Genomic DNA, 23,677 nt, shown 5'->3' with positions numbered 1-23,677 from the left:
GGGAAATGGGTGCGATGGGAGGGAGGCGCCGAATATCCTTTGAAAATCATCTCTGTCCTTAGGACTATAGAGATCAAACAGCATATTTTGGGATTTAAGAATTAACAAAGACCTATGAAACTAGGTTATACCCAATGTAATTTAAAAAAAAAGGAGAACTGCTATAGAGAAACAAATGTGCCCAATCGCCCCAGAAACAAACCGATCTGACTCCTGCGCTTCTAGAAGTTGCTGGAAGGACACGTGGGGCAGATGCAAATAATGACAGCAAAAACAGACTCACCTTGGTTAAACCATTCCTCTACTTAGCAGAAAAGCAGCAAAGGAAAGAAAAGAATGAGACAAAGGGAGAAATAACAATGAAACTACACGTATGATCTCACAGTGCATGACATCTCACATCTTGAGAATGGCGAGTGAGTGATCGTACGGGTTTATACAGGGCCTAGCATATCTCCATGCAGGCCATGACACACGAAAACCCATTGACCTGAGCAAGGCTTGCAACTGTCCTGTCAGGGTCATCAGCCTGTCATCAACCCACCCTCGCTCTGTTAGAGCGGTAAGGAGCGACACTCAAGAGTTAATTTCCAACCTATCGATGGTTCAGGTGACAGAAGACCTGCCTAGTCTCTGGGTTTAGCCCAGAAACTCTGGGTTTCCAGCCTCTTCTCCAGGTCTCCGGGGAAGAGCATGGAGTCTCTGGGATTTCTGACAGGGCCAGAACCAGCAGTCCCCACACTGTCCCCCAGTTACAATCGAATGGGGAAGTGGGGTCAAAATAGTTAAATCTGGGCTCTCTTAGGAGTGGGTCAGGTGGGGACGGCTGTGTCAACCTCCGAGTCCACACCCATACCAATCCCATGGATACATAAGCCATTCATGTTGCTTCACTGGCCCATCCCCCATGGATACATAGCCATTCATGTTGCTTAACTGGCCCATCCCCCATGGATACATAAGCCATTCATGTTGCTTCACTGGCCCATCCCCCATGGATCCATAAGCCATCCATGTTGCTTCACTGGCCCATCCCCCATGGATCCATAAGCCATCCATGTTGCTTCACTGGCCCATCCCCCATGGATCCATAAGCCATCCATGTTGCTTCACTGGCCCATCCCCCATGGATACATAAGCCATTCATGTTGCTTCACTGGCCCATCCCCCATGGATCCATAAGCCATCATGTTGCTTCACTGGCCCATCCCCCATGGATCCATAAGCCATCCATGTTGCTTCACTGGCCTATCCCCCATGGATCCATAAGCCATTCATGTTGCTTCACTGGCCCATCCCCCACGGATACATAAGCCATCCATGTTGCTTCACTGGCCCATCCCCCACGGATCCATAAGCCATCCATGTTGCTTCACTGGCCCATCTCCCACGGATACATAAGCCATCCATGTTGCTTCACTGGCCCATCCCCCACGGATCCATAAGCCATCCATGTTGCTTCAGTGGCCCATCCCCCACGGATACATAAGCCATTCATGTTGCTTCACTGGCCCATACCCCATGGATACATAAGCCATCCATGTTGCTTCGCTGGCCAAATACAGGTGGTCTGTGGCTCCTTTCTCACTGATCTTGCTAGTCCGAGGTCACACCCACAATACCCACTGACTGGCGCTATCACTTGCAACCAGGTGTGAGTTTTGCATTAAATGGCAATTTCAAGGACACAATTTCTTTGGTACACCAGCCAATCTAAACCTAGAAAAACTGTAACAGGCAGATGGACAGAAACAGACTGAGGTGAGTGGGGTCTGGCAGGTGGGCTCAAATAGAATGAGCTGGAAACAGACACAGGCAGCTTCACCCGCCTGATTGATGCACAGATCATTAAACATGGAAAACCAGAAGAGAGCGACACAGCTCGAGAGAGAAAGGTACGGGCAGGCGGAGAAACAAGAGGTTAACAGACTCAGACAGGCCAAGAGTCGTGGAGCTGGCCAGACATTGTATAGACTTTACAAGAACGGTGGTGTTGTAGAGGAAGAGATGGTCGAGCCTCTTTAAGGACTGGACACGTGACGAGGGGAGGGCGCGCAGGAGCGGGAAGGAAGGGGAGGGACCGGGGAAACGGGAGGGCTGTCTTAAGAGGAGAATAACGATAGGTCGCACTGAGACATGACTCTGTTTTGTATGTATGGGATAGGCCAGATTAACCCACAACAACTGGCGATGAGGGCAAGAGCCCGCAAAATGCCTCTCGCGCTATTGTGACCATGCTAAGGAAGCCAGCTGGTAGAACACGGACCAAAAAGGGGTGCCCGTGTCGCCACCGGCCACGGCGGGGCCAGCAGGAGTGCCGCTAACGCACCTGGCGTGAAAGGAAGGAAGTACTGCAACGCCATGTGAGGAAGCGCGGCACCAGAGGAGGTTGCGGGAGGCAGCCGCCCCTTATACGACGGGAGAGCAACACACCCAGAGGGCTCGGTGGCAGTGCGAGAAGGAAACCACAGTGAGGCCGACGGTAAGGAGCCCAGGCTGCAGCGGGTGACCGGAACCAGGCCAGCTGAGGGGGAAAAAAGTAGAACGCAAGGAGGGCGGCGATACTAGGAAGGAGGGATAGCTGGAAAGAGAAGATGCAGGTGACGCCACACAAAGGACAGCAAGTACAAAGGGGAAAGCAGTCGCAACAATAGCACAAGAACAAGAGAAACGACACTAAGCAAATCAACTGCTAGACAAAGGCCAAGGCACAGGGAAACACAGCAGGCCAGTAAACCAACACCCAAAGAACAGCACAAAAAAACACAACACACGGACAGCAGGACAGAGCAAAAGAAATAAAGCCCCAATGGCAACCGGATCAACGTCAGATAACCCGGGAGACATCATGGTGGACAATGCACAAGTGGCTGCAGACAGGTGAGCGGGGGCAGGAGCACCAGCAGGCCTCATAGCAGGAGTCTCATGAAGGGCAGGATCCCTGAGACGGCCTAGCCCTTTCTCACTGCAACCACATCATGACCAAGGACAGAGATGGGAAGAATGGATGGAAGAACTTTATGATTGTATAAGAGCCATAGGGGATCAAAACTCGCCCAGCATGGCAGACATATTCGCCAACCTAGCAGGAAAAGAAATAACGATTCCGCCCCAAGAGAAGGCCACATACGAGCAGATTATCGCAGCTGTCGACAAAAAACGAATCATACTGCCCAATATGGACTGTGAAAGTTTAACCAACACACCCAGCTACCCCATGAGGCCATTGAGGAATTCTTTATAAGACCCCAAAGGAAGATGACTCACTGTGACTTTGGAAATTTCTCCGACGAGGACGCGATTAGACTGAGAATAATAGAAGGGAGCACATCCTCGGTATTCAGGAAACACCTGTTGAAAAAGCCACTCCCATAGCAAGAAATAATCGACTTAGCCAGAGTCTATGAGAGAGTGGACGTACAAGCAGCGGCCATAGACATCCCCAGAAAAGGCGACAGCGTTGCAGCAATAGAGAACATACCAACAAGTACCCGGGGCCAAGGGACTCTGTCAAGACTTGTAACAAGAATCCCACACCAAAGACCTCAAGGAGAAAAACAATGCTAGAGAGGCAGATTTGAATACCCCCACAGACGACAATGCCTGACCACAGGAAAAATGTGCACAATGTGTGGGCAGGAAAATCACTTTCAGGCGATGTGCAGAGAAAGAGCCCCAGCCCTCCAAAACTACAAGCCTACAACACCACTCGGGATGATGAGATGGCAAGAGCCACCCTGAGGGTCTAACTAGCGGACATATCCAGAACAAAATGCCCAGAGGGCAAACCCAGAAAGGAACACAACACCACTCCAGAACCAGACTGGGGTAATAAGAGCAATGGAGGATCTGGCACTACAACCATATGAGTATGCACCAGACCCATCTGAACTCTACACCTATCACTCTGAGACCTCGGACACCCATGTATACACCCACCCTCCAGCTACACCAGAGACCCATACGGAAACCCACCTGCAGACCGAGCTGAAGAGATATGGGAGCAAGGAAGGTACAGCCACCGAGACAGGTACAGCAAAGAGTATGTGCAGTTAATCAACGAGGAAACAGATGACAGCACGGTCCAGAAAGTCACTGTTCAAATAGGAGGACTAAACCACCAATTTATTATAGACACAGGTGCGACTGTAAATGTCATGAATGAAACCCTATACCAAGCAATAAAAGACATTTACCATTTAGCCCATCTCGGGCTGGCATATTTAAATGGGGTGCAGCATACCCACTCCAGTCCACAGGACAGTTTCAATGTGACTTGCACCACAAAGGCCAAAAAGTGTCTACAACTATGCATGTCATACAGAGCCCCACAATAGAACGATGCTCATTAAGCTACCGTATCGCACAAGTACTTGCTTTGATAGACATCCACTATGGTCAATCGGAGATCATCCGGGAACTCCCAACAGGGGTAAATGAACTGAATGAACTGAACACAATTTCTCACCAAGGGATGACCCTCGAAGCAATCAAGCAGTCGTTCCCAGCACTATTTGAAGGAGTGGGCATGCTTAAAAATCACCCTCCACATTGACCCAAAAGTCACCCCAGTGCTCCAACACCCACCCAGAGTTGGCTTTCACCTACAGGCACAAGTAGCGCAGGAGCTACAGCTCCTCTTAAACACTGACACTATCGAAAGAGTGAGTGGCCCAACCCCATGGGTGTTGCCATTAGTTGTTGTCCCTAAGCAAAACAGCCGGCTACGTCTCTGTGTCGACATGCGCATACGAAACGCTGCCATCCAAAGAGGAAGACACCCTGGTCTAAACATAGAAGACATGATTGTCAGACTGAACCAAGCCACCCGGTTCTCCAAGCTGGACCTCAACTAGGGGCACCACCAGCTGGCCATTAACCCCAACTTTAGGCACGTTTGCAACACATGAAGCACTCTTTCACTACAAGTGACTTAACTTCGGAATATCGTTGCAGTGGAGATATTCCAGGAAATCATTTGCAGGCTAATATCACCAGTTCCTACTGCATTAAACTAAAGTGACGATATCCTAGTGTTTGACACGTCCCAGGATCAACACGACAAATCCCTGTTGAGAATATGTGAAATTCTGCATGCAGCGTGCCTCACCCTCAATGGGGCCAAATGCAACATCAATAAGCCTAGTTTAAGATTTTTCGGGCACATCTTCTCAGACCATGGCATTACAGCAGATCTGGGAAAAACAAGCGCAATCGTCAACCTGGCCGGCCCTCCAGAAGATGCTGAACTCTGATCCTTTCTGGCAATGGCAGGATACTTCGGCCACTGCTTTCCCAATTATGCCGCACTCAGAAAGCTGCTGAAAAAGGACGTATCTTTTGAGTGGACCACGGCATGGAAAGATGCCACTCAAGCCATAAAAGAGGATCTGACCAACAACCGCAGACTGGCGTACTTCAATCCGGAGTGGGACACAGAAATAACGGTAGACGCCAGCCCTGTAGGGCTAAGATCATCCTTGCCCAAACTGAGCTGAACGGATGACAAGGATGATAAGTCGTTGCATATACCAGCAGAGCCTTATTGCCCACTGGGCAAGTGAACGGCCATGCCATTAGGGCGAGATTGGCGGGCTTGTGAGAAGTTCCACCATTTCATTAGCGGAAGGAAATTCACCCTCATTACTGACCTCAAGGCGCTCGTATCCTTATTTGGAACTCGAAAAAACAGAATGCGCCCTCTCATTGAAAGATGGGGCATCAAACTCCAAGAATACGACTTACAAAGCATTCACAAACTGGGAGCATATGCAAACCCGGCAGATTACTTATCAAGACACCCTGAGGGGCGAGAGCCAGATGCACAAGAAACTGAGGCGGAGCACTACATCCAGTACTTGGCAGAGAATGCACTTACTCTGTAGCTCACCATCACACTATTTGCCAACAAAAGCAAAGCAGACCACACCATCAAGGCGGCCGGTGCAGCTGACTAGCACAAACAGATGGAAGAACTACCGGAAGTAACTGGTTGAGAACGGGGAGGTGGACAAGGAGACAGAGAAAATCTCCAAAACAGAGGGAGAGCTAGCCACCATGGAGCAAGGGATCCTATTAAGAGGGAGCCGACTGATAGTCCACAGGTGCCTGAGGAAAACAATGGTAAATATAGCACACAAAGGCCATCGAGTATTGGTGAATACGAAAAAGATACTATGCAACCAAGTATGGTTCCCCTTTATGGAAGCAGTAGTCAAAGACATATTAACACACTGCCAGGCCTACCAGAAAGCAGGGCTATCCAAAGCCCCATGCCCCCCCTAAGGATTGTACCACTACCTGCAGGACCCTGGCAGTGAGTAGCTATGGACTTCTACGGTCCCCCTACAAGAGGGGGTCACCTACTCATAGCCATGGATGAATACTCAAGATTCCCATTGGTAAAACTGGTGCAGTCCACAGCATTTCATAATGTGGTGGGCGTCATTGACGGGTTATTCAGTGAATGGGGGATACCAAACGTTGTGAAGACAGAAAATGGGCCCCCATTCCAAGGACATGAATTCCGGAAGCTCGCAAAACACCTGGGGTTTCAACAGCAGAAAACTACACCACTCTGGCTGCAAGTCAACAGATGGTGGCGCGATTCAGGTCCACCATCAAACGAACCAGACAGAAGGCCCTCACTGTCCTAGTACCATTTCCCCAAGTGGTATGCCAAATGCTGAGAAGCTACAGGAACACACTGCATGAGGCCACCAGGAAGACACCAATAGAGATCATGATAGGGTCCAAACCCCGAGCGCATCTGCTGCAACTGGAGGACTACACTGCAGAACAAGATGCAGAGATATGGGAATGAGACGCCTATAGGAAAAGAAAAGCAAAAGAATGGGCCAACTGGCAAAGAGGTGCAAAGGAACCATTACTACCGATTGGGGAGCCAGTCCTGGTACGTCAAAGACGACAGAGAAAGACAGACTCTCAATATCACCTGGAGCCACACCTTGTGACAGAAGTGAAGGGATCGTTGGTTACCGCAACAGGAGAGGGACGCGAAATAACCCGGAACGCCTCATTCTTCCGACGACTGTATGTCTGAACCAGAAGCCACGGAGCCAGAACAAGGTGAGGAAGAGCAAAAGTGCATGGGAGATCAGCTAGCAGACAGTCAACAAGAGCCAGAATTAAAACCGGGCGAGACTTGCAAAGTCACCTGGAAGACCATGTAGTGAAGAAGCCATCCTCGGCTAATTGAGCAAATGTGACCCCGAGAACTCACATGATAAGCAAGGGGGAGGTGTTGTAGAGGAAGAGACGGTCCATCCCCTTTAAGGACTGGACACATGACGAGGGGATGGCACGTGGGAAGTGGTAGGAAGGGGTGATGGGAAGGCAGTACATTTAAGAGGAGAATAAAGATAAGTCGCACTGAGACCTGGCTCTGTGTCGTATGTGTGGGATAGGCCAGATTCACCCACAACAGGTGGATTTAGAGAGACAAGGGACAATCGTTCCAAAGATAGCCCAAGAGAATGACAGAGATGGTCAGATAACAGTCAGAAGAATTGTAGACAGAGCTGCCATGACCCTGTGCAGGGAAAGGGAAAGGAACAGACCCAGGTGGTAAGAGATGAGATGAGACGAGCAAGATGGACATGAAAAAGAAATAGAGCAGCTGATCAGAAAGAGATGGAGGGGCCATCGGGAAGAGGATGACAAACCAGCAGCAGGAAGGTGGCGCTTACAAGTGAGAAAGCAAGACGAACAAGAGCAAGGGACAACCAACCAGAAAGAGGGAAAGGGGGCAACTGACAATAACGAGGGACATCTAATGTGAGCTGATGTATTTCTTTGCTTCTTCAGCATTCACTTCGCAGGGGAAGCGGGAGACTCCTGTACCCCTCTTCTTTTCTAAAACCATATTCTTCCCCCAAATACCCCTTGACCCCAACATTACAGCTTACCTTGACAATACTAAAAAGCAGACGAGGTAAATGTAAGATGTAGTAAATGTCTGATGGAGTGAATGCCGAAGTGCTAAGTGTTGAAGAAGTGCTTTTGGTGAAGTAAAGGAAGGGTAACACGTGTGCAAAGGACAACCAACCAGAGTGAGGGAAAATGGACACCTGACAAGGGACAACTAACCTGAGCGAGGGAAAAGGGGAAACTGACATGAACAAGGGACTAAAGTGAGCAAAGGACAACATACTCAAGCAAGAGAACCCACATGAATGAGTGCAGTGGGAAAACCAACATGAAGAGAGTTGGGAAGGAGCCTAGTGCTTTCCTTCATTCCCAAGTTTTCCAAGCACTTTGTTAATCAGGCAAGACTTCTGTTAACTGTTTTCTAAGCACTAGAAGAGTTCAGGAGGGAGGAGGGTCACTAAATAAAGATAGTTAGGAATTAAATATAAGGTGCAAACAACTGTTTAGATGGATATATTTGTAAAACTATTAAATTGTAGTTAGCTTTGTTCAAAGTACACAGTGAATTCAGCCTATGCTAAAAATAGACTCCAGGCAGGCTGGCAGAGAGCATGAGGTAACTCAGAAGCTGTTCCTCTTCACCAATAGACCATGCAGACCAAGAATAGGAGTGTACAGAGTCAATGCACGACATACAGAATTATGAAATTAGGTTTAAAAGAGATTGTAGGACCACATAAAACTATGAGTAGGATGTGTGGATTATTAATGAAAATTAGTTATACAAATGTTTCATTTTTACTGGGGGCTAGGCCTCACAGTTTGTAAAAATCTGCAGGGCTGCAGTGTGTGTCTATGTAAGGTATTTATGTTAAGTAGCATGGCTGCCAGGAATTGCTGTTGATGAAGAAAGTAAGAGTTTGCAGAATCCCCTGAAAGGCAAGAAGGACAATTTTGGATGAGCTCTGCTGGTATCCAGTAACCAAGTCAAGAGTATTTAAGCCCCAGGCTGAGCACCAGTCTTCAGGACCTGGAAGCCAGCCAAGGAAGACAGAATGCTGGCCAGAATGGCAGGGTCCTCTACCATTCACCCCAATCCTCATCTTTGTAAAGATGAAAGCGTGTTATCTCTTGCAAGAGAGACTCATGGCCTTAAGTACCTAGAGGGGTGTATTTTCTCTGGTTTGAGCATCATCAGGGGGGACCCCAATATTTAAGGGGTACAAGTATGGCCTACCGTTCAAGGGACCACCCAGGTGAGGGACAGCCGAAGTGATGATCAAAGAGCAGCCCACAGGAGCAAGGCACCACCGCTGCAAGCAAAGGACATTCACAAGCAAGCAACAACCATCATGAACAAGGGAAAAACATCATGATGGGATAGCCATATGATTGAGGTACAATAAACGTGAGCCGGCAGCAACCAGAGTAAAGATAAAGCACACGGGCAAGCAACAATCACACAAGCAATGAAGTGAAGCAAGCAGCTGGCAAGCAATAACGGAGATGGGCAATGATACAAGCAACGGCAAGCTAGAGATGAGCAACAGCAAGCTAGAAACAAGCATGGGTGAACGGGCAGTACAAGCAAGGGGCCAGTGCAGCAGAGAACGACCAGCGCAAGCAGAGAATGACCAGCGCAAGCAGAGAACGACCAGTGCAAGCAGAGAACGACCAGTGCAAGCAGAGAACGACCAGTGCAAGCAGAGAATGACCAGCGCAAGCAGAGAACGACCAGCGCAAGCAAGGACCGCCACTACGAGCAAGGACGATGAATGTGAATAAGGACAAACATGAAAAACAAGAACAAATGAGAACACATGTGACCAACTAGAGCAATAATGCCCAAAAGAACAACAGGAAGCAAAGCGGCAACTAGTGATGTTGAACGTGCCATATGAGGGTGGGATTTAGACCATCTGTCAACTTCTGTGGTGGAAGTTAGTGTGCTTGCAACCTGAAGTGGCAATGAAAATAGCTTGCCCACTAAACCCAACCAGGTCCACCTCTCTTCTTGGCTTCAGCCTTCCATGTACAGGGTTGTGTGGTCCCAAGTCTCACTGGGGGTCCTACTCATGCTCTGTGCCTAATACTGCCAGAACCCCTAAAACCTGGGAAAGTGGTGAGGGGCCAACACACCCTGGGGCAGCAATACCAAATGATACACAAAGTGTATGTCACATCAGCTGTAGAACCAGGAAGGACAACCACTGAGACCAGAAGTAGTATTGATTTGGAATTAACATGTAGACCAAAAAGGGTCTCTCCGACACAGAGGCCTAGAATACACCATCTCTGGTCCTCTTCTTTCAGAGGATGAGGGTACTGGTATGAGATGATTCCTAGTTACCCAGATGCAACCCTTACTCCCCCATTTCATTCAACAAAACAAGTGATGAACACACCTTTTGCTTTTTTGCCGCCAAAGCAGCCAGCGTCGTCTTTCTTCTTCTTCTGTTGACCTCCAGCACCGATGAGCACGTTGGCGTCACGGTCCTGGAATCGGTCGGCGCCGGGCACTTCTTTGTGTACGTGGTAGGAGAGGTTCCTCATGATGCACACACAGTTCTCCACAGACTGCCACATAAAGAGACCACAAGAAAGTCAGAACGCTGCTGCATGAGGTGTGAACGTGACGCGCTGAGCCTCCACATGGGTTTAAAGAGCGACAAAACAAACAGAAAAATATATTTATAAGAAAACAGGCGACTTACAAAAGATAGCATTAACCTAAAGGGGCAAGTGCACCAAACTAAAGAGGAATACTATTATCAAGTGTCAAATACAGGATGGTTTAGATGGTAAATTGTAGGGATTTAGTGAGCAATCGACCAGCTTCTGCCTAGACTTGGCTTGAGCAGCAGCTGAGTAGAATGACCAGATGTGGGAGATGGAATCGAGACCTTTGGGAGACTCTGGGGTAGACCTCTGGGAAGAACCACCAGGGATTCCGACTCCTGCCCGGATAACCTGACAAACTTTGCTCATTGCCGGATGGGCAAAGTCCCAGCAGTGCCCACAGAGCATGCACCCAAAGAAGTTAGAGTGAGTGAGGTTTGAATTGGTACTCATCCAGCCAATCAACATTTTAATGAAGGTCAAAGTGCATACCTGGGGTTTTCTTACGCAGGCAGTTATTTCTCTGAAACAAAAGCTTCCACCACGCAGAACTCATAGCTCTTTGCTTAAGAGTAATGATCAGAGCCTCCAGCTGCTGGGTATCCTGCATTAACCAGGGCTGCTGGTATCCCGCATCAGCCAGGGCTGCTGGGCATCCCGCATTAGCCAGGGCTGCTGGGCATCCCGCATTAGCCAGGGCTGCAGGGTATCCCGCATTAGCCAGGGCTGCAGGGTATCCCGCATTAGCTAGGGCTGCAGGGTATCCCGCATTAGCCAGGGCTGCTGGGCATCCCGCATTAACCAGGGCTGCAGGGTATCCCGCATTAACCAGGGCTGCTGGGCATCCCGCATTAACCAGGGCTGCTGGGCATCCTGCATTAGCCAAGGCTGCAGGGTATCCCGCATTAGCCAAGGCTGCAGGGTATCCCGCATTAGCCAGGGCTGCTGGGCATCCCGCATTAGCCAGGGCTGCTGGGCATCCCGCATTAGCCAGGGCTGCTGGTATCCTGCATTAACCAGGGCTGCTGGGCATCCCGCATTAGCCAGGGCTGCAGGGTATCCCGCATTAGCCAGGGCTGCAGGGTATCCCGCATTAGCCAGGGCTGCTGGGCATCCCGCATTAGCCAGGGCTGCTGGTATCCCGCATTAACCAGGGCTGCTGGGCATCCCGCATTAGCCAGGGATGCTGGGTATCCCGCATTAACCAGGGCTGCTGGGCATACCGCATTAGCCAGGGCTGCAGGGTATCCCGCATTAACCAGGGCTGCTGGGCATCCCGCATTAGGCAGGGCTGCAGGGTATCCCGCATTAACCAGGGCTGCTGGGCATCCCACATTAACCAGGGCTGCAGGGTATCCCGCATTAACCAGGGCTGCTGGGCATCCCGCATTAGCCAGGGCTGCTGGGCATCCCGCATTAGCCAGGGCTGCTGGGCATCCCGCATTAGCCAGGGCTGCTGGTATCCCGCATCAGCCAGGGCTGCTGGGTATCCCGCATCAACCAGGGCTGCTGGGCATCCCGCATCAACCAGGGCTGCAGGGTATCCCGCATTAACCAGGGCTGCTGGGCATCCCGCATTAGCCAGGGATGCTGGGCATCCCGCATCAGCCAGGGCTGCTGGGCATCCCGCATTAGCCAGGGCTGCAGGGTATCCCGCATTAACCAGGGCTGCTGGGCATCCCGCATTAGCCAGGGCAGCTGGGCATCCCGCATTAGCCAGGGCAGCTGGGCATCCCGCATCAGCCAGGGCAGCTGGGCATCCCGCATCAGCCAGGGCTGCTGGGCATCCCGCATCAGCCAGGGCTGCTGGGCATCCCGCATCAGCCAGGGCTGCTGGGTATCCCGCATCAGCCAGGGCTGCTATCCCGCATTAGCCAGGGCTGCAGTGTATCCTGCATTAACCAGGGAGCAGCAGGTACCACTGAGGAACAAGAAGCTAGTACATAGCGTTCCACAAAACTAACTTCCGCATCGGATTCAAACATCTATTTGTGTCCCTTATCTATGACTTTAAATGTCATAAATAGGTCCTCGTGTTTATTTATAGATTGTCCCAAACATAGAGAGTGAAACCTATATAGTTGTGTTTTTGGGCATCAGTTGGCCTGGGGAGCCAAAAGTAGCTCCTGTAACTGTTGGTGTCAGGCTGCCCAGGATCTTCTAGGCCACAAGCAGGAGGCACATAGCTCCCAGCTCACCTCACCTTCGAACCCTGGTGTATGAGAGGGAGGGTGAGACAGACAGAAAGAGAAACAGAGGCGATGAGAGCAAAAGATACAGAGATAGATAAAGTGAGACACACAGCGAGAGGGAGAGAGAACGACAAGGAAAATAGAGAGAGACACAGAGAGGGGGGAAAAGATGGAAAAGGAAACCGAGAGAGAAAGAAAAAGAGACAGGAAGGGGAATAGGGACAGAACTAGATGGAGAGAGACAAGCCAACAAAGGCCAGATGGAGAGAGAAACTGAGTAAATGAGCTAGAGATAGAAAGCTATACACAGTAATGGCGAGAGAGGGGGAGCGAGAGAGTATTTGACAGTGGGCAATGTGAGAAAGTCAAAGTGCCCTTCTGTGGCTTTGCACCCACGTTTCCTACTGTCATGTTAACCCTTGCATGGGGTTCCCTGGTTCAGCACTGTCATTTCTCCCAATTCTTCCCAATGCAATTACTGCCCTTGCGTAATTTAGCGCTCTATACCAAATGCAATTAATGTTGCTGGCTCCAAGGTAGCGCACCTTGACCTTGTGCCAGGCAGAGATGTCCCAAGGGAATGCCTACTCCGAACTTCATCTGGGAACTATTCTCACCCACGGTCTACTTGGCACCCACTGTGACATGCCGCCCATGCCTTCCACGGCTCCCCTTCCCCTATGTCCAACCACTTTTATACAGGACCAGCCGCTGCCCACTGACCATTGCCAGAGATACCAGTCCAGTAAAGAGTGCCCCAGGAACACATCCTCACAAGCTCCTTACTCGAAGACAGTGCCATGGCCACAGCGCGTGGATGCTCAAACTTGTCGACAGGGCCCTACAGTGGCCGCCCTGCATTAACATCCTAACCCTCTTTCCTCAAACATACTGCATGCCTGGCAACCATGCCACTCCTACACAGCAACGGAACCACCCTCCCACCAGAAACAGAATGATAAGCAACTATACCCACCGTTCGGGCCTAGGCATCCTATCATGATGCGGCAGGCAAGGCTCACCGCTGGATGCCAATGGCTCTTGCTCTCGACACAGAAGACCTTGAAATGGACCCCAACATTATACCGGCTACTTCTCACTGACCGCCATCAACCGAATCGCAAAGCTAGCTTGCTTTTTCAGCTGTTCAAGTTCCACAACTGTCTCTAGTTCAAGATTGGATGCAGGCAGCACGCCATCTTGCCCCGATCCGATTCCCTGCGTGACGTCACAGGGCACCAATCCCTTCTAGGATTGCTGTCTTCTCGGATTGCCGTCATATTGCCCCAATCCCATTTACTCTCTGCAGTCACAGAGTCCCAAATCTCCCTCTCTGAAGGCAATCAAATTGCCAATTTCCCTCTGGTCTTCTCTGAATGCTGTCACTCTGCCCCAACCTTCTTCTCTGAATCTGGTCACAGGCCCCCATACCTTCTGTGGATCTGGTTACAGGCCCCACTCCCCTTCTGTGAATCAGGTCACAGAGCCTCAATCCCCTTCTCCTAATCCTGTCCCATTGTCTCAATCTCCTTTATTGAAATCAATCACGTTGCCCCAAACCCCTTCTGTGAATGCTGTAACATTGCCCCAAACCCTCTTCTCTGAATCAGGTCACAGGGCCCCAATCCCCTTCTCAGAATCTGGTTACAGCACCCCACCCCCTTTCTGTGAATCTGGTTACAGGCCCCCACTCTCCTTCTGTAAATCAGGTCACAGGGCCCCAATCCCCTTTTCTGAATCCTGTCCCATTGCCCCAATCCCCTTTCCTGAATCCAGTCACGTTACCCCACTTCCCTTCTCCGAATACTGTCACATTGCCCCAAACCCTCTTCCCTGAATCTGGTCTTAGGGCCCCAAACCCCTTTTCTTAATGCTGAGACATGACCCCAAAGCCCTCCAAAGAATGAGGTCACATGACTGATCCCTGCACGAGTTGGACCTTGGGCTCACCTTGTTGTCCGTGTCCTTCTTGCTCACAGCAGACTGTAGCGTGTGCAGAAGCGCGTCCACCAGCCCGTCGCACTCGCGCAGCCTCCGGCGCGCCTCTGCGCCATCCGAGCTAACATTCCTAACAGAGAGGGGGGCAAATCCTGAGTTAGTCAGGTCCACAAACGTCCACCACAGAGGGCTGCACGAAAAAAAGCTCTCCAGAGTCTGAAACAGGAAATGTGACAGAACCATACTTTTAATGACACGTCACAGCTCTTAACAAAACATAGGACATCAACATTGAAACTCTACCGGCGCCTGGCCAGCGCTGCCAAGCCTTTTTTGGCCAAATGCACACACGCATCATAATCATGCCCCAGGACATCCAACACTCTAGGCTTCTGTCCTCCGAGGGCGTTGCCGCTAACAGCGCATTGAGACTATAATAATGGTAAAAGGTGCTATACAAATGACAAGTACAATACAATACAATGTCAAAGGCAGGTGTGCCAAGGTCGATTTAATTGTGCAGAAGACTTTTTTTTAATGTGTAGGCGGAGAAGGCAAACGGATACATATTATGAAATGGCTTTTAAACCACAAATGGGAAGACACGCGTCTTCTGGTGGACTCATGCTAAAAACCAAAAGAAAAATCAAAACTCGAACTATATTTTAGGCTGTTTATTTTGGCATAAAAACACTGCCTGCCTGTAAACACAGCCGAAGTCCTACCGTGGCTGACATTTTTCCACGCACTCTTTTCTGATGTTCCTGGTTGAACTAGTCCATGTCTTGCCTCTTTAACATAAGTGTGAGTGGAGAGGGGCTGGGATTCCTTGTGCAGTCGTATGAACCTAAGACTAGCAATAGCATAGGATTTGGAAGACCCAGGTCACACGTAACACAGGTCTGTAGCGTTACCGGGTTCTCGCCAGTTCTGGAAGGCTCTATTCTCAAGTGTACCTGAGCTTTGGAGGACTCCATTTTTGCAGTGCCCCAGAGTTTGGAAGAATCTGGAGTCACAAAGTCCCAGGCTTTGGGAGGCCCAGCTCTCGCGGGGACCCGGGCAGGCTTTGGGAGGCCCAGGTCTCGGGAGGCCCAGGTCTCGCGGGGACCCGGGCAGGCTTTGGGAGGCCCATGTCTCACATAGGTCGTGGTTGTGTTGGGTCTAGGGTCTCACTGGGACCCAGGATTTGGAATGTCCAGGTCCCATGAGGTCCTGGTAGTGTGGGTTCTAGGTCTCACGGGGACCTAGGATTTGGAAGGACCAGGTCTCATGAGGTCCTGGTTGTGTTGGGTCTAGGGTCTCACGGGGACCTAGGATTTGGAAGGACCAGGTCTCATGAGGTCCTGGTTGTGTTGAGGGTAGATCTCAATGGGACCTAGGATTTGGAAGGACCAGGTCTCATGAGGTCCTGGTTGTGTTGAGGCTAGGTCTCACAGGGACCCAGGATTTGGAATGTCCAGGTCTATTGAGGTCCTGGTTGTGTTGGGTTTAGGGTCTAGGGTCTCACTGGGACCTAGGATTTGGAAAGAACAGATCTCATGAGGTCCTGGTTGTGTTGGGTCTATCTCTCACAGGCACCCAGGATTTGGAAGGACCAGGTCTCATGAGGTCCTGGTTTTGTTGGGTCTAGCTCTCACAGGCACCCAGGGTTTGGAAGGACCAGGTCTCATGAGGTCCTGGTTGTGTTGGGTCTAGGGTCTCACTGGGACCTAGGACCAGGTCTCATGAGGTCCTGGTTGTGTTGGGTCTAGGGTCTCACTGGGACCTAGGACCAGGTCTCATGAGGTCCTGGTTGTGTTGGGTCTAGCTCTCGCAGGCACCCAGGGTTTGGGAGGCCCAGGTCTCACGCGGACCTGGGCAGGCATTTCGGTTTGGGTGGTGCAGGAGCTCCCCAACACTGCGTGAGCAGTGCATCTAGGCCCCGTTTGCTTCATTCTTGTCTGTAGCACGAGCGTTAGCTGCACAACACCGCCCTATAACGCCCTGCTGCATGAATCATTATCGGAGGAGCCCACCTGCATCTGCCTGCAAGGTAATTAGTTTACTGCTTGTAAACGGTGTGCCCACGGCCATCTAGGCTCCGGTGCCCTCGCGCCGCCATTAGCACCCACGAGGAGTACCACTTGCGGCAATGGCTGCCTGGTATTCTAACTACCTCCAAAGTCGCCTGGCTGACTGACTTCCTATTTTCTTCAGGATATCTGCCCCGGATTGGCCAGCAGACTTTATTTCTGCGCCAATCATCAGCCGCCAGTCGAAGCCGGCCCACTTTCGGGAAGGCCCTCGAGAGAAGGCTTGCTTCCTGTCCTCAGCCTGTCCATGCCTGCCCAGCCGTCAGCCCGGACCCCTGGCCGTTTCACACGCGGTTCCAGCACCGTCTGTAGCGCAATTCAGGTACTTTCCACTGCATAGTCAGCTACGCTGGTCTCAGTCACTACTTAAGCTGTTGCCATATGTATGAACTCCCTTCTGGCTCCTGGATCCATGTTGTTGTCTGCTTACAACCTCCATGTCGCTAGTCACGCACGTGTGCTCATCAAGCAAGTTACAATCATGCTAAATACAAGCTTTATCAATGGCCTCGTGCCTCGTCTAGCAGCTTATCCTTCACCTCTGTTTTAGCATCACGGCATGACTGTATTAGCTGTCCCTCAATGCCTCCTCACGCTCCGCTGCCTGTCTTTCTATTGTGTATCACATGCAGCCTGGTCTCCATGCCCCTCCTGGTCGGCTGTCAATCTATGTCTTGTGCTTGCATACCCTGCTAACTGTATTGTTGTGTTGCCTCTGGGGTTGTCGCATTCGGATGCCTACAGCATATGCTCACGCCATGCCAGTCAATTTGTAATGCCTTTTGTATGCACGGATCAACGTGCCTTTTTGGCCGGTTGACACTACAGGTCTCCTGCACTTGTACACTTCCAGCCAAACTGAACTGTTTCTTATGCCCTGTAAACCATTTGATTTTTTCCCCTGCATAGCCGCCTCATGGTGTAATTATAGCACGCCTCTCGTGCCTACATCTGCACCTTGCACTCTTTCGCTTCCTACTACCCACTGCACCTTGCATGCAAATTGAGACTGACCTGCTGTTCAGGTTCATAATTTTGCTGTCCTCCTATACCTCTCTCCACGGCTAGCCTAGCCTCTAAAATGCTTTATACCTGTGATACTCACCTTCACAACCTCTCCACGCATGTCATTGCACCAAAGCCTGCATATCCATCTACACCATATCTTGCCATACACCTATTATTCACCTTTCAGGTCCTAAGCTGGTCACCGCTCCACACTACCACCACACCGCTCTCTGCCTCGCCTTCTGTCACAATAAGCACATTAACATCTACTGAACCTTCGTTCAACTTCACCATGATAGTCCCTAATCCTCATCTTAATGCACCGGCCCTATGGCTACTACAATTCGCCACCAAACCCACCCCTAATCAACCATGCCCCACCCCCATTAGAAATTCCAGACTCGCTTCACGCTTGCACCAACTACCGCACCACCAAACTACAACATTCAATAAAACAGTTACCCTAGCCAGTCAACACACTGTCAACCGTAGGCTTATTGAACCTTGTGGCAAGTCCTCAACCCACTCCTTCTCAGGCACATTCCACGGCCATGTGTCCCACACTACACCACAACAATATATCAACCTCACCAACCCAATCTAGTCTACCATGTACCTCTTCAGTCAGAAACCAAAGGTTAGCCTCCAGATGTCATCATTGGTCCTACCACACGATCACTCCAGCGATTCACAAAATGTCCAACTCTAGTGTTAAGAAAACCACAGCCCATCTGGATTCAAAAACCGACACTCCCCTTCCTGCTCATAATGCCACTCCCTCGAAACTCCCTCTAAACTCAAAGGTGCACTCATCAATGCACGATCCATCCCTGCCCATGCCTTAGATATTGCCGACTTCATGGTCTCTGAAAACCTCGACTTTCTAGCAATCACAGAAACCTGGCTGCATGCGGCCTCTGGCCCAACCTTGACTATCCCGGAAAACTATACCACCATCAGATGTGATAGGGACAACAACCAAACTAAGGGGGGAGGACTAGCTTTCATATTTAAGAGCTCACTTAACCTCAGAGCCATTAACAGCCTCCAACTACCATCAGCAGAACTACTATCTATTAAATTGCCAATCTCACCTAATCACACAACCACTGTGCACCTCATATACAGGCCTCCTGGCCCTACCTCCTCCTTCATAGAGGACATAGCATCAATCTTAGCCACTAGCACCAAGCCGAATTCTCAAATTGTTATACTGGGAAACCTCAATCTAGGCTATCAGGATGCAAATGGCACTAAAGCCACTGACCTAGAAAGTGTCCTAGATGACTTCGGCCTTACCCAACATGTCAGCGAGCCCACCCATATCAAGGGCCGCACTCTTGACTGGATTGCAGACATGAACTGTGCACTCAACGTTACCTCTGTGTCTCCTTGTGCGTGGTCTGATCACCACAAAATATCATTTTCTATTAATGCTAGTCCAACTACAGATAAACCGAACCTTGCCCCTCCCACTTACACACGCAACAAAAAGGATATCACGGCTGAGAACTTCTCCCTCTTATCCTCCCTCTACTTAATCAGGTGTCCTCTACCTGCACGGACCCCAATGTATTGGTAGATACTTATAACCGCGTTTTGTTAAAAGCCCTCAACGCCATCGCCCCCTCAAATTGCGCAAACAAAAACCGCAGTCCCACCTCAATTCATGCTTCACTCCGCACCTACACGACCTACGTAAAGAGAAAAGAAAAGCTGAGGCTCACTGGAAAAGTTTACCCTCTCTAGCGAACAAAAATAACCTTACGTTAGCCTCCATTACATACAAAGAAGCCATACTAGCTGCAAAAAAGGAAGTTTATAATAAGAGGATCATTCAAGCCCAATCTAATACTAGGGAACTCTTCAAGATCCTCAAGGAACTCGCGTCCCCAGTTGCCCCACTTGTTACATGCACACCCGACGCTGAATGGTGCTCTAACATACAAAAGGCTCTGCTTGACAAAAAGTGCTTTGCTCCAAGCCAAAATTAACATTAAAAAAAAAACATCTCTCGGATTCAACTGGTAATCCCCCCTCCTACAAAATTGCCTCACCCAAACATTCATTCAAACCTTTCCGCTTCTCACCACTCACCACCATGGAAGTTGAGAACATAATTACGAAGCTCAAACCTTCCAACTGCCATGGTGATGCACGTCCTGCACCGGTCATTAAGGAAGCCGCACATGATCTCGCCCCTTTCATTAACTCATTCATTAATGCCTCCTTCGAATCGGGCACCGTACCCGACAACCTCAAGGATTCCCGGGTCATCCCCCTAATCAAAAAACCTAATCTTGATCCCAGTAATCCGTCTAACTACAGACCTATTACCACGGTGCCTTACCCTCCTCAACATTCTTGATCGAGCAGGCTATATCCAAATCTAGGATTACCTTGAAACCAACAACCTACTAGGACTGAGACAATCTGGATTCCGTCCTAGACACGGCACTGAGACAGCCTTAATTGACTTGAAAACCCAAATCGAGGTTCTCAAAGACAAGGGCAAGCAGGCACTCCTGCTCCTCCTCGATCTTTCAGCAGCTTATGATTTGGTTGATCATCAAATCCTCTGCCACCATCTCAAGACTGCTGTCCACTTTTCAGACGCAGCCACATCTTGGATCAGCTCATTCCTATCTAACAGAACTAGTTTTCTCCTCTCTAGCCGCAGCTGACACGTCCCATGTGCCGTGCGGAGTCCCACAAGGTTCTTGTGCATCTCCCACTCTCTATAACGTGTTTACCAAACCGCTTTTTGATATACTTGACTATCTGGGCGTCTCTTACACAAACTATGCGGATGACACCCAGATACTCATCCCTATCACTGGCGACTATGTAACCGACGCTAAAGCTCTCAATGCAGTCTACACTGTCATCCAGGCCTGGATGGCACATCATGGGCTCTGCCTCAATGATGATAAAACGGAGTTAGTCATTCTAGGTTCTCAACCTAAACTCACGAAACTTGACCCCAAATACACATCCTTCACTATTGACGGGAACGATATTAAAGTCTCCAACGTTACAAAAACTCTTGGAATATATTTAGACTCCACCTTATCTCTCAATCGACAAACCAACGCAGTTGTCTCCGCATCATCCTATACTTGCAAATTGATTACAGCTTGCCGTCCCTTTTTGACACCGGGGAACTGTCCGATTCTCGCCAGAACCCTCATCATGTCCAAGATCGATTATTGCAACGCCCTCTACCTAGGAACCAGTCACAGAAATCTTGACAAACTCCAGGTCACGCAGAATAACGCCATAAGGGCAGCTCTTAACATACCCAGGCGCTCTCATATCTCCAACACCAGACGTAACCTACATTGGCTACCCATCACGCACCGTATATCCCTCAAAGTACTCAGTCTCACCCACAAGGCACAGAACAACGCAGCCCCTGCCTACCTATCCTCACGTTTCACACAACATACAGCAACCAGACCCCTGAGATCTGCGCAGGCCCACACACTGACTATTACTAGCTTCAAGCTACGAACAGCAGCGGGGTCAAGCTTCCCAGTCCTCGCCGCCAAGCTTAGGAACTCCCTTTGTAATGCTCTCAGAAACATTCTTTCTTTCATTCCTTCAAAACTAAAACTAAATGGTGGTTACATGAACAGGATTCCCCAACCGCCTCTCATTAATTCTACTATTGCTTTCTCACCCATACCAACTGTTCACTTTTGACTGTATACACTGTATATTTTGACCTGCTGCCTTCCTCATTATGTAAATATCTGTAAATGTAAATTTGATCTATTTCCTGTAAACTGTAACTGTTTTCTTAAACATGCGCCCAGATGCCCCGGGGCAAGGTGCGCACTACAAATAAATACAAAAATACAAATACAAATTTATGAGGTCCTGGTTGTGTTGGGTCTAGGGTCTCACTGGGACATAGGATTTGGAATGCCCAGGTCTACTGGAGGTCCTGGTTGTGTTGGGTCTAGGTATTACTGGGACCTAGGATTTGGAAGGACCAGGTCTCATGAGGTCCTGGTTGTGTTGGGTCTAGCTCTCAAAAGCACCCAGGATTTGGAAGGACCAGGTCACATGAGGTCCTGGTTGTGTTGGGTCTTGCTCTCACAGGCACCCACGGTTTGGAATGTCCAGGTCTCATGAGGTCCTGGTTGTGTTGGGTCTAGGTCTCACTGGAACCGAGAATTTGGAAGGACTAGGTCTCATGAGGTCCTGGCTGTGTTGGGTCTAGCTCTCACAGGCACCCAGGGTTTGGAATGTCCAGGTCTCACATAGGTCCTGGTTGTGTTGAGGCTAGCTCTCACAGGCACCCAGGGTTTGGAAGGACCAGGTCTCATGAGGTCCTGGTTGTGTTGAGGCTAGGTCTCACTGGGAGGTAGGATTTGGACGGACCAGTTCTCATGAGGTCCTGGTTGTGTTGGGTCCAGCTCTCACAGGCACCCAGGGTTTGGGAGGACCAGGTCTCATGAGGTCCTGGTTGTGTTGGGTCTAGCTCTAACAGGCACCCAGGGTTTGGGAGGACCAGGTCTCATGAGGTCCTGGTTGTGTTGAGTCTAGGTCTCACAGGGACCCGGGATTTTGTAGGTCCAGGTCTCATGAGGTCCAGGTTGTGTTGGGTCTAGCTCTCACAGGCACCCAGGGTTTGGAAGGACCAGGTCTCATGAGGTCCAGGTTGTTCTGGGTCTAGGTCTCATGGGGACCCGGGATTTGGAAGGACCAGCTCTCATGAGGTCCTGGTTGTGTAGGATCTAGCTCTCACAGGCACCCAGGATTTGGAATGTTCAGGTCTATTGAGGTCCTGGTTGTGTTGGGTCTAGCTCTCACGGGGACCCGGGATTTTGTAGGTCCAGGTCTCATGAGGTCCAGGTTATGTTGGGTCTAGCTCTCACAGGCACCCAGGGTTTGGAAGGACCAGGTCTATTGAGGTCCTGGTTGTGTTGGGTCTAGCTCTCACAGGCACCCAGGGTTTGGAAGGACCAGGTCTCATGAGGTCCAGGTTGTGTTGGGTCTAGCTCTCACAGGCACCCAGGGTTTGGAAGGACCAGGTCTCATGAGGTCCAGGTTGTTCTGGGTCTAGGTCTCATGGGGACCCGGGATTTGGAAGGACCAGCTCTCATGAGGTCCTGGTTGTGTAGGATCTAGCTCTCACAGGCACCCAGGATTTGGAATGTCCAGGTCTATTGAGGTCCTGGTTGTGTTGGGTCTAGCTCTCACAGGCACCCAGGGTTTGGAAGGACCAGGTCACATTAGATCCAGCTTGTGTTTTGTCAAGGTCTTCCAGGTACCCATGTTTTTGGAAAGCCCAGGTCCTATTAGGTCCGGTCCAGGTTTTGTTTGGCCTGGGTCTCAGGGGGGCAGGTTTAGGCCTCCACGGGATCCACGTTTTGGAAGGCTCAGGTCTTGTAGGAATCCAGAGTTTTCCAAATGTTCCAGTCCTAGCCAGGTCTTGGATCCCAGGTACTTCGGCCTGAGTCTTCTGTGTTCCAGGTTCTCTCTTTGAACCCCGCGATGAGATGCAAACACACAAAAACTCTTGGTCCTAGCCCTGAAAAAAGCTGACCTCGCAGCGGGAATTGCAGATCCAGCACAAACTGACATTGTGTAAATAGACCACGACTAAACCCCCAGAGTTGGCCAACTCCTTCACTGGCCCAGGGATGCCAAACCCAGGGACTAACGCCTGCTCCCTACTACTAAACAAGTGCTGACCAAATTGGTCAGTGGTGACCTACGTACAAAGACACTACTATTGAAGAAGGAAAATTGTAAAAATCTTAAATGGTTAAAAACAATAAAAACATTTTTTTTTAAAATTAGGAAATCACATGAGCTCATCTTTCCCAGGGGTGTCTGGTCTGGGGGTGTGGTGCCGGGCGTGATTTAGACGATTAAGCGCCTTTTCTGTGGAGCGCCAGGTTTTCGGGGTACCTTTGCGAGCTGCCCTTTACAGTGCCAGGGTAT

The 23,677-nt window shown here is 50.1% G+C and overlaps 1 protein-coding gene across 13 annotated transcripts in view; it reads right to left on the bottom strand.

Moving 5' to 3' along the window:
• The window catches only part of ARVCF (ARVCF delta catenin family member), a 2,420,581-nt gene that overhangs the window by 142,510 nt on the left and 2,254,394 nt on the right, over window positions 1-23,677 (bottom strand). For 9 of the 13 annotated variants that reach the window (XM_069620022.1, XM_069620031.1, XM_069620027.1 and 6 more), the window contains 3 exons: window positions 14,652-14,769; window positions 10,296-10,467; window positions 284-304 (listed from right to left, as the gene is read on the bottom strand). In XM_069620022.1, coding sequence (XP_069476123.1) covers window positions 284-304; window positions 10,296-10,467; window positions 14,652-14,769 — 311 coding nt within the window. The remainder of the gene's footprint in view (window positions 1-283; window positions 305-10,295; window positions 10,468-14,651; window positions 14,770-23,677) is intronic. The other 4 variants (XM_069620025.1, XM_069620029.1, XM_069620026.1 and 1 more) reach the window with 2 other exon arrangements.

This window comes from Ambystoma mexicanum, chromosome 10, assembly GCF_040938575.1.
Source record: "Ambystoma mexicanum isolate Mex_15411 chromosome 10, UKY_AmexF1_1, whole genome shotgun sequence".
NCBI lineage: Eukaryota > Metazoa > Chordata > Amphibia > Caudata > Ambystomatidae > Ambystoma > Ambystoma mexicanum.
The sequence above is the reverse complement of the archived record's forward strand: the minus strand, read 5'-3'. Positions and strand labels throughout refer to the sequence as shown.